We start from the raw sequence: 15,980 nt of genomic DNA on the forward strand, positions 1-15,980 counted from the left end.
ACAGAAGCATCAGAAAAAAAAATGTGCAGGAACAGTACTGCACAGTAATGCCGGTTACTGCCCAGTCATGTAGTACTTGGTTCTGCAAGTACTAAATGCCTGTGCAGTCCACCACTTGTGTAGATGCAGCCACTGTGTGCAAAATCACTTGGTTCATTTCCTGTCTTTACTGGCCCTGTGAAGTCTTATTGAGTGGTGTCTCTGGAGGAAAATAATATCTAGCGAGGGAAGAGGAACAAAGACTGATTTCTGTCAGATTAATGTTTGAAATAACGACGGAGACATGAGCGTAAAACAACAAGCTGTTTACTTAGCATAGTCAGTGAACTACTACATACAGGGTCTTCCTCATTCCCTTTAAGCCTTCCCCAGAAAGCCCTCCTCTCCTAGGGGGGACCCTGTGATCGCAGAGGCAATAAGAACTGACCTTCTCCTGAAAACTAAAAATAATAATAATAATAATAATAATAATACTTATAAAAGAAATACACCAACAACACAGTTATGCCGACTTTGGAATTGAATCTGTCGGTGCCTTGAAGTTGTCAGACTCGTAACAAGGCTCCAAAACAGATTTAAACTTGACTTCTTCTGTCAGCTTTGGCGCCTCTTCCCGTCTGCTGCCATCTCTCAGTAGGGGAACTAAAGTCTTCCAGTTTTTCCCTGAAACTTGTAAGGAAAAAAGCAGTTAATGTTTCCCACCACACACTTTCATAGAAAAACAGTACAGAGCAATTCCAGTGTGGGAGGCCAACAACAGAATAAAGCAGAAGTGAGAAGTCCAGTTTTAGCGAGGGTTTTATTCTTCTGTCTTTGAGCTGCCAAGTGCAGTATTGACAGACCTTAGCAGGGTTTTTTTGCAGTGCTTATTGAACCGTGGCTTGGCAAGGCTCAGCCTCAGGAGGTCGCTGCTCCAGCTCTCCATGGCTGCTGCCACCCAGCTTAGCTCTTTCAGGATTTCCTGCCTGTTACACACCTCCCAAAGTTTCCAGAGAGAAGGAGGAGGAATTTGTGGGGAATTTCCAAAAATGCAACTGTTTCATTAATAATGAATCAGCTCACTTTCACCCAGTTACACAATAGTCTCAGTTCAACAGCAGCTCATTTAACTATTGCAACCATCATTAGGAAATGTAGAAATGGCTCTAACCATTAGACTGTGCTGGCTCTGTAACCAACCTGTAGTCCCATCCTGTCAGAATACATCAAGAATGAAGGTGTGTTATGTTTCTGAAATCCTCACCTCTGCCTGCTTTAAAGGAAAAACTGGAGTTTCTCTTCAAATCTCCAAAGTATCCAGGGTCCTCATTGATTATGCCCAAATTTGTGTTCCATGTGGACCAGTTCACCTCATCAACTCTGGAGAGAGAAAAAGAAATGGATTCGCTGCTCAGCTCTGGAGAGAGAACAACAAGAGCAACTGCCTACCAAAGGGCTTGGATTTATTCCCCAGAAAACAATCCAGAGTCTCAAGGACACTGTGCACAATGCATTTTTCTTGCACATGTAGAACAGCAATTATTACTGTTTGAGTCTGTAATGCATATAGCCCTGTCCCTGGAAGCGTTTCAGAACGGCGCTAGCCCAGCATTAACAATGAACTGAAGTTCTCTGCAGGTTTAATGGTCAGTATGTTCTGGGACTCCTGGTTACAGAGATCAGACCCTTGATCTCCATATTTTAGGTCAGATTCTCCCCATGGAAAACTTCATGTCACCATGAACTTTTGAGGTCCAAGCAGTAAAGCAACATAAAAACAGGCCTGGAAAGAAATCAACTTGGCTTCCATGTCTTGTCATTGCCAGGCCAACTATAATACTGCCTTGACATTTCAGTGATGGGAAGCACTGCAGGAGGGGACGTGGTATTGCTTTAAGATGAATGGTCTGTCTAGTATTTTGGCACCCAACAGATGGACTGTCATAAATGCAACTGAATACCAGTACAGTGTCTAGTCCACATGGTTAAATCAACGGGAACTTAACAGAGCAGTCCTTCCCAAGCCCCACACTGAGATAGACTTCAGAGTTTGGGAGCATTTTGGCAATTTCATCCCTGTCGCCAGAATTGGTACTTCAAGGTGAGGAAGCCCAAGTCTAGGATGCAGCTGACTGTGCTGCCCTCAAGCATGCCACGCTGCTCCACATGCAGTCCTCCCAGACTAGAGCCAGCATTGCCAGGTCCACTGCAGAGAGGCTACAGCCTCTCTGCTAAGACTGTGCCATTACTTAGTGCCCACTGGGATGACATTTAACTTTGTGGTGGATTCAAGTCAAGAAGGGACTGGACTAAGAAGCTGTTTCATACAGGTCTCTGAACAAGAACACCCTGAGGGTAACACTTGTTCATCCTCAGTGTGGTCACAAGTCCAGGAAGGAAAAAAGTCCCCCTTCCCAGTGTCTGTTATTGAACTATCCTAGCTCTGTGAACACATCTCTGCCAGAAGTGATCTATTTAGGACATAATCAGGTTACCTGAAGCACCATCTATAATCATCCTTGCCGTCAGGTGTCGTCCCCACTAAGACTCTCTTCCCAGATCGGAATGAGCGTCTCACACAGTTCAGGTAGCTGTTCTCAATGTCCAGGATGGTGATGGCTCTCTACCAGGAGAAACAAGTGAGAGGAATGTGAAACAGCTGTGGTTTAGATGCATTTATATGAACATCAAGTCGTACCTCTTTAAGAAGAATCCCCAAGTTTTCACCCTCCCCAGTGGCAATGATTACACCCACTGCAAAATTTTTCTACAAGTGTATGTTACTTAAAAAGATGGATTGTTGTAGCTGGAATGACTATGTTCATTTTCTTAAGCAAAGTAATTGCTAACACAGCACAGTCTGCAAGACTAGCAGCAGGCACTCGGCCCCCCTACACAAACCCTGTTCTTCCAAGTGCTGACCTTCATTTCCTATTGTCAAAAGCCAAAAATTGCCTCTTTGTTCTCAACTCTATTAATATTTAGTTCTAAAAAAATAGTATTTAATTTCTTAGATGGTAAACATCTCAGGCGCCCTGGGAACTTCTCTGAAGCAGTGCATTGTATACGAGAAAGGGAAAGAGGAGGCCAAGTTTTAAAGGCGTATTTTGATGGTTCAGGAATCAGGAGACAGAAAATGAGGAAGGTCTGTTAGTTTAGGAACACACCAGCTCTTCCAGCCTCCCTTGAATGCAGTCACCACTCACACACGCTGGTTCTGATGCCAACAGAAATAGCAGAATCCCAGGGGAGAAGCCAACCAACCTGGAGTTTCCAAATGCTCTTGCTCTCTTGTGCGATCTTGTTCACCGTTTCCCCCATCAGGGCAATGAGCATATTGAGCAGGAGGATGTAGGTGAGGATCACGTACAGGACCAACAGGATGACAAAGACAGACTTGAACCTGTAATTCTCGGTGAACTCCAGATCCCCCATGCCAATGGTGAACTTGAACAGCTCCAGGCAGGTGTAGTAAAGGTTGTTGTAGGATGTGCGGCTACGCTTCAGTTGGCAGCATCGGGGACAGTCAGCAGTGCTGTTGTCTTGTCCCTCATTGTCATCTTCAATCAGAGTCACCACCGCTATTGCAGACAGGAGCAGCCATGAGTGCAAGATTAAAATGAAAGGGTGAGACCATGTCGGTTGTGCAAACAGTGAGAAATATGCAACAGGATACCAGACTAGGCACCATATGGGGGTGGTCATGGGTCACAGCTGGAAATTCAGAGATCAGAACCTTTTGGGGGAAAAAGAATAAGACTCTAAAACTGTCTCCCTCCCTCGGAGAGTTTCTGATCATTCAAAAATGTGGTGTCTTAGGTTCTTCCCTGCCCATCAGTCAAATGAGAATAATGCAGCTAAGCCAGGTTTATAAAACACCTTGAAGGACAGAAGAAAGCTGCACCTGGAAAGTGCTACATTTTATTGTTCTTTATCTTTTCTACATTTCTTTGTTTTCACTGAATAAGGGGACATCTCAACTGTCTGAATTTGTTCTTTAAAAGAATCTGACATTTTTAAAAAGGGGCAAGACAATATTACCTGTGGAAAATCCCAAGAGAAATACTAGGTAGACAAACATGAAGCGACATAAGTCTCTCAGGATCATCTGCAAGAGGGAAATGGAACATTTTCATATTCGCAGAAATTCAATACAAACTGCACTTGCAACTGTCAGCAAGTCCTGGTTGCTTGAAGACCCTTTGCTGTGAACTGGCCCTATGCCAGAGCCAAGTTTGTCATACAGAAAATAAAACATACATGTGGTTTAAATAAAACAAAACACAACGTGCCAAGCACCCTGGACTTTGTAAAGACTGTCGGCTCTTTGACCCTCTCTATGGGTAAGTTGGCCGGATCACCTCTAGTGGGGGTCTACAAAACAGACAGCTGTTGCCCAGACTCACCTTCTCAATCATGACCGAGTAAATGCCCATCTGCTGGAAGCCTCGGGTGTAGTACAGCATGTTAGCCCAGCCCAATGCCAGAGAGAAGACCATGGAAGCCACATACAGTTCCTGCCCACTGAAGTACAGCACCAGAGAGCTCAGCAGGAGCAGCGAGTGGACAAAGCTGAAAGGCGAGCAGGGTCTTAGTGGTGGGCACAGATTCTACCAGGCCTGACATACAAGGAGGAACGTAGGGGCAGACGCAGCCATCACAAAGCCCTTCTACCAGACATGCCCCGAGTCCCAGAGCGCTGCTCCCTCAGCACAGAACTGGGTACCATTTCAGGGGGCTGGATTGTGTAACAGCCCCCAGCTGGCCAAGGCAAATGGTTCAAATCCTGCCAAGCCGCAGACCCCCCTGAAGACAGGCGAGGTGTCAGCGCAACCCCAGTGCACCCACCCAGGTGGAAGCCGGGAGCCTTGAGATCAATTCCCTGCTCTGATACACAACCCAATCACTTGACATCTCTACACTGGTTCTTCCTCACCTGCAGGCAAGTTGAGGTCTAGTGGAAAAATCAGGGCTCACAAAGTCCCTGTGGGTCAGGCCTAGGCCAAGCTGAGGCTATGGGTTACATAGGTTCATGAGTACCTCACACAAACACCAAAGAGAGAAACTGGAGAGCTTACAAAAGAACCTCACTGTAGCTGTCCGCTAGCAGGGTCCGGAACGATGGGCGCCTCTGCACAAAATACTGGATCTGCAAGAATATGAGAAGGGAAGGCTGCCATCCAAGGGGCAAATACACTTCCAGCCTGAATCTTCATGCAAGTGCTTGCCAAAAGGAGATACCAGCCTTACAAAACGACGCCATTTATCTTTTATCAGGCTCCTGACTGTCCGAGATGCTACTACAGCAAGAGCCCTCAGAAGTACAGAGAAGACTGGCCAAGCAGGGTACAGGCTGGGAGGAGAGGAACAGCTGCTCCGTACTTAGCCCACAAGAGCCTCCCAACAGCAACAGATGTCCCAGTGAGTCCCAAGGCTCAGAGCTGTATACTAGAAGGGCAAACTGACTTGAAGCTGGCACTGAGGATCTTCATGGGGCAAGCCTGGCTGTGGGCAGTACCCCCTCCTAAAGCCTTATCCAGGCTGGTATCTCCACTCAGCCATGCCAAGGCTTTTTAGGGCCTTGCCTTAGCTTTTTGACTCAGTAAGAAGCTGACAGTGACTCATCAGACCCCACCAAACTACCTAAGGCTTTGGGGTGAGGGATGGATTCTTCTGGCCACCAAACCCAACAAGGGGCAACCTGCTTTTGACTCCCACCTACTCACAAAGCTTCAGAAGGGACATTTCAGATGTCTTACCCCTCTGGAAAAGAAGTAGAGACCACCCAGCACGCTCAGGATCTCTCCAGTGACACGGAAATACTCCCCAGTGCTGTAGCCAAATGCGAAAGGAGGCTGCTGGACATAGGAATGTGGGGTCAGGATGGTGGGAGATGGAACAGATCCATCTGCTCAGCAGTTTAAAGGGCTCAGCTGCCAGTAGGGTGGCTATAAAGTGCACAGCTCCCTCCATTCTCCAAGGTAGGTGGTGTGGGACAAATCCCTCCTCTGTCCTTCCACCCTTCCAGGAAAGGAGTCCAACGAGCTCCGGCACCTTGAGTATGGGCTTTGAAAAGGGAGTAGGTCTGAGAAGCTGCCCTCTAGGTGGTTACCGAGATGTGTGACCAGCCACTTACTTCTCTCTCCTTTTTCACAGGCCGGTAGTAGGCGGCGATGGTGAGTATGATGATGTGGATGGCGTACACACAGAAGTTGAAGTAAAACAAGTGTTTGACAAACCGGTCCCACTTGTCCTGCAGCAACCTGTTCAGTGGTTCCACCAGCAGCATCTCATGGCGATTCTGAAAGGGGATAAAGACAACTAGAGGGTGAGTCTCAAAGCAGCTGGTAAGCACATGAGCTGAGCAAGCACACCTGCAATGCCACCTTCCCGCAGTGCTTTGAGGCTTTGCAAACAGCAAGTGAAACCCCTTTGTCCCTAGCATCCCCCATCCAAATCCCACAAAACAGAGAAAGACCCTGATCCTGGTTTCACAGATGGATGCTCCGAGGCAGAGTGACTTGCCTGACACCTCACGGTAAGTCAGGAGAATAGCTAACAACAGAAGCCAGGAGTCCTGCCCCCCAGTGCCCTGAAAATGCTTCCTTGTTGGAAACCAAAGAAGCAGCACAAGGTACAGACTTGCTCTGGGGCACTGCTGTGGAACCCTTACGCATATGGGTGAGCATCCTGCCGGTGGTAGCTCTGACCCCAAGCCAATGGGAATTTTTGGAGTGGTAAATGCCAAGATTGGCTTCCACAGTTGGGCGGCAGTGTGTGGGCAAAAGGAACATCAGTACATATGCATATGACAAGAAAGAAATGAGGGCCGTCTTCCCAATTTACACTTGCTTTTAAACCTTTGCAAACCTGCTGGAAGACACTGTGTGCAGAACACAGGGACACCACCAATTCCCTGAGGAAGGTGCTGAGGAGGTTTCCATACTTACAGGGGTTTCGCTGCTATAGGCAATGATCTCAAGCACAGAGTTTTTCTCACACGTGTCTACAGAGGACAGGTCATACAGAGAGGAGTGGACAGGTCCATAGGCCCATTCGGTGAACTTTCTAGACAGGTGCCTACACTCGGGGTCTTTGATCTCTCGTCTGAGGATATAGGCGAAAATCTAATCACGAGAGAATAATAAGCAACCAGGATTTTAGCTTTTGTGGAGTGGTGATTCTTCAGCATTTCAGTAGCACAGGAAATCAAGTTTCTTTCCGAGTCAGCCCCACAGAGCACTGCTTGACAGCTGCTAATGGCAAGCTCCAAGCTAATGATCTCATTGTTCTGGGGAATGGAACAATGCAAACATAGCAAAGAGCCGGGTGCAGTAATACAAAGAAGGACCTTCTCTGCTCTCCCCAAGTTGGGGCTTGCGACTGCCTTTGGCCCCTCAGCTCTGAACGAGAAATCCCGAGGCACCTGTTCCACATCCCTCTGAGGTCACTGCCATGGTGAACAGGGAGTGTTTTGGGATGGGCTGTAAAGTTTACTTGCCATACACCTGCTAGGTCCAGGCAGGAGTTGTGACAAATCTTACAGCGCTTTGGCTGTACCATGGATTGTTTGAGGTGGTAGTAGGTCAGTGACTGATGCATGCCCACCTACCCCTATCTTCCCTGTCTTTGCTGCCAGGGTCAAAGGAGTCAGGCCCTTCTTGTTAGTGAGCTCTTCCAGCTTCAGCATTGGGTTAATTTTGGCTCCAAGGATCAAAATGTTGTTGTACATCTTGGTGACAAACTTGGTGTTATCTTTGGTGTTATCTGCCACTTCCACCAACGCATGCAGGACTGTATTTCCCATGGAGTCTTCGGCCACGATGTTGGCTGGCTGATACGGGTTCTCCAGGAGGAATTTCACGATGCACAGCTGGTTGGTGCAGGCAGCGAGGGAAAGAGGCAGCTCACCTAGTTGGCAAGCAACACAGAAATGCCTGTCAGCAAACACACCCTGTGCACCTTGGGCACTACACATCCCTCACAAGAAGAGAGCCTACAGTTTGTGCCTTCCACCAGGACCCCTCTCAGTCTTCTCTTCTCTAAATAAGCCCCGTTCCCTCAGCCTCTCCTCAAAAGTCATGTGCCCCAGCCCCCCAACCATTTTCACTGCCCTCCACTGGACCCTCTCCAATTTCTCTGCATCCTTTCTGTAGTGGGTGTCCTAAAACTGAACACAGGACTCCAGATGTGGACTCCCCAGTGCTGATGCCGTTAGCCTTCTTGGCAACGAAGGCACATTGCTGGCTCCTATTCAGCTCATTGTCTACTGTGACCCCCCAGATCCCTTTCTGCAGAGCTGCTGCCCAGCCAGGCAGTCCCCTGGTCAGCCTGTCCTGGTGAGTGGGATCGCTCTGTCTTAAGTGCAGGACTTTGCATTTCTCCTTGTTGAACCCCATAAGATGAATAAAAGCCCCTACCGAAATAAAAGCCTGGCTTCCCTTTGATTTTTCTGAAGAACTCGCCGTGGGCTCTGGCATGAACATCTGCTCCATTCTGGACCAAGAGCTTCACCAGATACATATTTCTCCTTTCAATGGCAATATGGAGTGCGGTCTGACCTAGGGAAACACTCATCAGACCAGAAAATTCCCTAATGCAGGCAGCCATCAGGCACTAGGGGCTCTGCCTTCCCAGGTTAGCTCAATGCTGGGGAGAAATCCCAGCTGGGTTAACAGGGCTCTATTAACCAACTGAAGGGACAAACACCACACCACACCCAGCACCACGCTGGTGTGCAGCTAGAGATGGAGGATGGAAACAGGACTGTACAACCCTAGCACTTTACCAGCGTGAACACCCAGGTGCAATCCAGATATTCCAGGAATGCACTGACTACTAAAGTCTCTGGCACTTCGTGGTGCTCCTTTCCTAGGAGCAACCTCCTTCTGGATCCCTTGGAGAGGGACAGCTGAGGGGCCAGACAGCTCTGGGTAGCTCTGGCCATTTAACACAGGAATAGGCAAGGTTTCACGCCATGCCAGCTGCCTCTCTTACCCTTGTAGTAGTTGTCAGTATAACCAGCATTAACAAACTCTTTCAGATTGCCTGTTTTCTCTGCAATATCCAGCAACAGGGGAATGGCGTTGTTTTTCCCTTCGTGCAGGTTCAGCATGGCTTTCAACAAACAGGTCTTCCCGGTCTCCGGCTCTAGAATAGAAAAGATTACAGCTATATTGAGGTCGTTACAAACCTGCCCACTACCAAAGCAAGCAGCAATTACAAGGGATGGGAAAACCAGCCATGCTTAGGGTTCCTCAATTTTTTTTCCCAAAAGCTCCAAAGAAAACTGGAAAAGCACTGCAGACAACAGGACCCAGGGTGTGGTTTTGCTCTCTCCTGTAGTTAACAGAGTATTTTGCTTCAAGGTCCAATGGCACCACTGGTGGTAGACTGGTGTACCTTTGAACTCATCATCTGTGAGATGCTTCAAGGTCCGGCTGAGATACATCGGCAGGTGGTCCAGATCACTTATGTCACCCTGGGCTACAGCATCAAAGATCCTCCTGCGATCATAGTACTTGAAAGCTTTGTCTGAGCAGCTTGTGATGGACTCAGTGGACAAAAGCCTGACAAGGGGAATTTGAAGTTACTGAGACATAAGGCCAAAAAACTGCCAGACTTAAACACCATCAGCCAATGGTGCCTTAATTTCTGGCAGAGCAGCACATGTCACTGCTATGTGCATGGAGCTGCAAAGTCTGTAAAGTCACGGAGGTCTAGGCAAACGAAGGCCTTGGTGAAAAGTTAAGGGTTCAAGTCCAGGGAAGCAGGAGGGAATAGTGGTCAGACTACAGGCCTGGGAACCAGAATCTCCTGACACTGCTAGTGATGCACTCTATGGTCTTGGGTGAGTGACTGACTAGCCACGAATTAAGAGCAAGATACCCAACAGCGTCATTTTCAGACATGTTGGTGACCCACAGCTCTTATGGGCTTCACTGGGTGATTACCTGGAATACAAATCCAGGATGGGCAATGGTCATGCAGTGAAACCTAGTATTGGAGGCTCTTCCATTCTTCAGCCTAGGAATCACTAGTTTACCTGCTGTAGATGTCAAACACCGTGGTACAGTAAGCCAACAACCCCTGTCAAGCTACACCACTGCAACAGCAACTTACTTGCCAAAATGATGGTGAAGCTTTCCTCTTTCCAAATTGGCACTGAACTTGATAATGGGTGGACACATCAAGTGGTCCATCGGGTAGAAGGAGTCCATGGGAGCCATGTCCTTATCACTGTCTCCCATCACGAATCGCCCTCGGCGGCTAAAGATGTTGCTTTTGGGGGGTGGCTGCAACTTGGTGCTCTGGGTGCCCTGCAGGCTGTCAGGGGTCCCCAGAGTCGAATCCTCCCCGTCCGTGTGCTCGTCGGTGACTTCAGATTCCTCCACATCAGAGCTGCCGAATTTCTTCATCATTCCCAGGATGGATGACATGGTTCACGGGCAGTCTGCAAGGAACCCAGGGATACTAACACCATCACTTGCTCTGGGATTTTCCTTCAACAACAGGAGGAAGCAGGCTGTTGTACCCACAAGCCAGGAAACCTCCCTTACTACCCAGGCCTCTCCCCACCAGGAGGCACTGAGCTACCCAAGCAATGCACTCTCCTGTTGGAGTCGCCACCATTTTGTCAGATGAGTGGCTCACTACTGCCCTGTAGTGTGTAACTACATCACTCCAAAAGCCTTGAACACTAGCCAAAGGCAATGAAATAGACACACTTCCTACAAGACAGCCCAGCAACAAAGGGTTCTGCAGCCTCACCCTAAACCCAACCGGCCTCCCTCAGAAATGGAAGATCATCCTTATGCACCATGTTAAGGGAGCACAACAGCTTGAGGCATCGGAGAGGCCCGGCCAGGAGAAAACAGCTCAGCTGCTCTGTGAATGATTAGGGCCTAAAGAACTTCCTTCCACCAGTGGAGTTATGCCTACCCCAGTGTGCACGGACACAGATTCAGGCTCAAACACAAACTCCTTGTCACCCACCGCCCTTGCCCTCCATCCAGCTCTTAGTCCATAGGACAAGATTCACAGGGCATGAGAAGCGGAAGGGGCCAGCTGTGTTAACTGAGGGATATGCCGGAAAAAGTAAAGGGCTGATCCTAAGGAGAGCTGACGAGAAAGGGATGGAGAGAGGAGGGATGGTAAAATGAATGAAACAGATGGGTCCAGCCAATTTGCAGTGTATGGTGTTGCTGGGAAGGATTCAAAAGACGGGACCACGAAGGTGAGGCTGAGCTGCTACAGGTGCGTTTCTCTGCCAGAGGCACATCATAAGTGAGGCAATAATTAAGTCTTCTACAGGGAGAAGTTTAGGATGGCACTTTTGAGGGCTGCCTTATCATCCACATGGACAGAGCCTGAACTGCCATCCCAGCACAAGGTAGCTGCATCTCAGCCATGCTGGAAGAAAGGGACATGCTGCAAGTGTGGACAGTTACCACGCAAGGATTGCAATGGCGCTACCACAGCGCTGAACTAGCAGAAAGGAGCAAAGCGAGCCCAGGAAGGGCAGCCAGGAAGCAAGTGGTATGCGGAAACTGGAAGTCAGCTTAGGGACACTAAGAAAAAGAGAAATGAAAAAGTCACTAGATAGTGGAGCTGCCTGGATCCGACCCAATTTACAATTGTGAACACAATGACAGAGCGCAGTACATAGGCTAAAATTGAGACAGAGAACATCTTTTGTCTGCTCTCTTACTGAAGTGTTATAAGCAGCCAACTGTCCATCCCGTCTGAATGAAAGGAAAGGAGCCAAACTGATAAAAGAAGGCACTTAGCAACCACTGCTCATTTTGCTATTTGAGTAGTAGAGAAAACAAGGCACTGTTCTCCTTTGGAGCTCTGGCACCACCAGGTTTCCGAAGGTCTGGAAGATGCAAGGAAACATTCCCCAAAACCCCACGCTGTCCTGGAAACGTTAATAATTTGACTGTAGGAATTTTATAAAGCCATGCAACAGAAAGTCCCATCACCAATAAACAGATCTCAGTGCTAAATATTGTTCCACATGCCTGGAGTGATCAGATTCAGAAACATACTTCTACCCAAGTTCAGTTCTCACAAATACATGATGGTCGAGTGTTAGCAAGACCATAGTTTAGGATAGACCAGGATTTTCAGTACCATTTTGTCCAGTGTCTTAATGTGATTTTCTATTAAATTAAAAATAGAATGAGATCTTTGTTGCCTAGCTGACTTTTCTATAATGATGCAGGATAGATATCTAAAGATCTAAACCATGCGTGACTTTACATGGACAGCAGGTGAAAACAGGAGAGCGAGAGATGAAATTAAATTTCCACCTGTATGGTTCTTGACTCAGTGTTCTACATCTGTGTCCCCCTTCACAAAAATAAATAGAAAATACTATTTCTTAAAACTAACATGAGAAATAATGCAAGGAGATGAATTTATCATTTAGAATTTGCTATTAAAAATCCTGAAGGACAATTAAATTCAAGAAGGAATTAATAAAAATGTTTTAAAATGTTTAGAAAAATACAAAGCCCTGGGCAAAGAGCACAGCCATGTGGGAGATGCATGTGGTCTCCTGTCAGGCGATGTAGCTCTGACTGTACAAGTACAGCCCTGGAAACAGAACAGGTTCAGTGGGAAAGAGCAGGGCTTGGTCTCCTCTCCCCACCGACATCCCTCAACCTTGCTTTAGTCATTCCATGCACTTTCTAAAAGCACTTGGTTGAGATTTCCCACTGAATGCAAAGCTACCGTCTTCAGGCAGACATGAATTTGCAATATAAGTGAAACTGCAAAACTCTGTAGAACAAAGTTTGGAGCTTTGCACGGGCTATCCCAATAAAGTGTACATAATTTGGGCTCTTCTAATACAGGGATATCAAGATTTAAGCATATGCAGCAAGGGAGAAAAAGGAGATTTTGCTTACAACGCTCTAAAATTAGCGAGTCTTACTAAGGAGCAATTCACAAACAGTGTACAAGCATGCTATTCAAATACACAGGCAGGACTTACGAGAGCTGCAGAGCAGTCCAGTCTCAGTGAGAGCTCTTGATCTGCAGGAGATTTTACCCCTACCGTTTCAAGAACTTCAGTGCTTGGGGAGTCCTCTTCTTAGGTGATTTGAGTGGAGCAACAACTGTTCTCCCAACCACTTCATTTGTCTGCAGGGTTGTTCTACACTCAGATGGTTTGAGTCAGGGTACGTTCATCAGAAAAAATGAGGACTTGAGTAATAAAATCATTAAGAACAATCCTGGAAGCAGAAGCAACAGCAGCAGCAAATCCCGGGAGTGTATCAAAGCTCTTTACAAGAATCTCAATGTTGTTTTTTTTTCCCTTCCCCAAATTACATTTAGTAATGGACACTCCTTTCCAGATTTCCTCTTCACAAACACATTCAGTCTGGCCAAAAAAACAAAACAAAACAAAAGCAAGGAAAAATCACTTGGTTTTTGTAGGTCTGCTGCTCATGCCACTAACAGAAATCTGTAGAATACGTTGTACCTCTTCATCTTTCCCCTGGTTGTTGAGGATGTTATCATAAAAAAACTACGTGGTATCCAAAGAGGAGTTTGAGTGTTTGGTTCTGAACAGAGCTGATGGACTCGAATAACAACAAACTATCTTAATGCCATTTTATTAGACCATTTTCATACTATGATTCATGTAAATAATACATTCTTACATTAGTTGGCTTTTAAATATTAATGCAATTAGCAAAACGGCACAGCTCAAAAACATGAAGTATTTCGTTATCCAGTGTAGGCTGGTTTTATTTCACTGGAGAACGAATGGGGAACTGTGGGACAGTGAATTACTCTATCTACCACACACCAGACCTCAAATCTACCTGCAAGTCTCCGGGCTTGATTCTGCTCCTAGACCTACACTAAGAGGAGGCCCTCCAGATGGACTGTGAAGCCAGCAGCTTTCAAGAAGAGTAAAAGAGCAGAGGCAACGACATCGTTTTCCAGTTTGGGTTACAGACACACCACCACATTTCAGGGTATCAGTAGCACGGATGCTGAAGAGCAAGTAAGACCAGAGACAGGAGAGGATTGAGTTGGTGTCCATTTGCAAGAGCAGGGGACAGACAATCAGATCACACACACACACAAGGGGAAAGGCAATAAAAGGAACACTTCAGAATTGGAGTTTACCCATAGGTTTGCATAACCCACACAGGATCAAATTCACTGCATGTGTCTCAGGGAAAGTTGTGGAGGCCGGTGTCCAGCAACATTTCTTTAAGAAAAATGAAGCCCCATCTAGAACCTGTTATAGGAAAGACTTCTATATTGAAGGACACAAGGCTGCACAGTCTAATTTCTCTTGCGGCCCTGCCTCTACGTAGAAGACTGGTGTGAAAGATGGACCATTTCCATGGAAAACCCAAAAGAACAGTCATGTAATAAAGCAGCCTTCTGGAATTATAGTGGCTGTGTGCCAGCTCCATGAGCAGCTCAGGATTACAGAACAAAGCAATTCAGAAAAGGCTAATGTTTATAAATTCCAAACAGGGGATGAACATCCCAATACAACCCCAGCACACGTAGACAAGAAAAGAGCAAAAGAGCATTTCAGCACAACAGCTCTTCAGCTGTCTTCTCACTGTGAACAAACACCAAAGAAAATTGTAGGCAACTCCTGAGAAACAAGGTCCTGCCCAAGTGCACTACGTACCAGCGTTTCAACAGCGTCAGCTGCTGCCTAGACCTCTCACAATGGACAGTTCTGGAGAACGTAAATTAAAAAGCAAAAGCAGCTTCAGATTTGATGTTCAGCTCCCCTTCACAAGCAGAAGCAGAAACAAATGGGACAGCTCGCCAAAAGCATCAGATACGTGTCTAGCAGGGCTTGCCAAAATGACTTGAATTCTAATCCTGGTCCCAGTTCAAGGACATTACTGTGAATTTACATCAACACTGGAAGGCAGAAGAACAAGGTCAAACACTTGTGTCTAGCAGGTCTCTGTGAGGACAGCAAATGCTGTCTGTCTGAGAAACTGCGCTGATCCCCATTACTGGGGTAAAACAGACAGATACAGAGACACAGAGACTTGACCAAGGTGGGTTAGAAAACCCCTGGCACAGCAGAGAACTGAACGTGGAGAACTGAACGTGGGTCTCCCAAGTTCCTGCCTAGTGTCTGGACCACACATCTACTGCTTTGTGAGGCATGGCAGCCATCCATCACAGCTACAGGAGGGAATCGCAACAAACAGCATCACCCTGAGCTAGTAGCTAGGATGTTTGTGGCAGCCTTTTGGAGCCATGCAAGAGTCAGACTGCTCCAGCTGCACTAACTAGATGTTCAGAGTCCTTCAATTATCCCCATTACTGTTTTGTACATCCAAAAAATAAAAAAAAATTTCCCCCCCAGGGCTCGGCAGTGGTTTCCCTACTTCTCAGTCCCCAGGTTTCTTTTAACCCTTTCTGCTAAGTGCCCCTTCTGACTCCTTTCCCAAGTTCTGGATGTAGGCCCTCTTTCACTCTTCCCCTGCTGGCGCACACGCATTTTTGGAGCGTCTCCTTATTTCTTGGGCTTTGCGTACTTCCCCTTCCCTTCATGGGAAAAGCAGAGCTGATGTTGCTTTCACGCTGCTCTCTCCTCACTGACTAATCCCTTTACACCGTATCATGCCCTCAACAGCTGTCTTGTGCATGCTATTAGTTTGCGGTAGATGGTAAAGCTCTCCAGGGCTGGGACGTAGTTTCTGTGTATCACTAAAAGTGGTCAGTGCACTTATGGAACCAGGTCAATAATAGCATAGGGTGCCACTAACACCTGCCTACAACCTACATGCCCAAAATACCTATGTCCTGGGTGAATGTTGTTCTTAAGGGTGAATTGCACCCAGAGAGAACACCTTGTTTCACTGCTGCATGAAAACTAACCCAAAAGTGACAATGAATATGCAAGAGTCCTAACACACAGGGGAAGTGAAGTCTAGCCTGTAGGACAGGGAGACTGCCTCAGAGAACCAGAGCGTCGCGTAAGGAAAGAGTGTAGA

At 47.0% G+C, this 15,980-nt stretch overlaps 1 protein-coding gene across 1 annotated transcript; it reads right to left on the minus strand.

Moving 5' to 3' along the window:
* Positions 1-290: 290 nt before the first annotated feature.
* TRPV1 (transient receptor potential cation channel subfamily V member 1) lies at positions 291-11,788 on the minus strand. Its single transcript, XM_019545744.1, has 15 exons — positions 10,102-11,788; positions 9,382-9,548; positions 8,977-9,129; positions 8,400-8,540; positions 7,592-7,890; positions 6,930-7,106; positions 6,116-6,280; positions 5,739-5,837; positions 5,058-5,128; positions 4,386-4,551; positions 4,021-4,087; positions 3,244-3,560; positions 2,475-2,602; positions 1,244-1,359; positions 291-669 (listed from the first exon to the last, which is right to left on the minus strand). Exons 1-15 carry the CDS (start codon positions 10,416-10,418, stop codon positions 503-505), a joined length of 2,550 nt encoding a protein of 849 aa, XP_019401289.1. The 5' UTR covers positions 10,419-11,788; the 3' UTR covers positions 291-502.
* Positions 11,789-15,980: the final 4,192 nt, after the last annotated feature.

Source organism: Crocodylus porosus, unplaced genomic scaffold (assembly GCF_001723895.1).
Source record: "Crocodylus porosus isolate Cpor-Errol unplaced genomic scaffold, CroPor_comp1, whole genome shotgun sequence".
In the NCBI taxonomy this organism is placed as follows: domain Eukaryota; kingdom Metazoa; phylum Chordata; order Crocodylia; family Crocodylidae; genus Crocodylus; species Crocodylus porosus.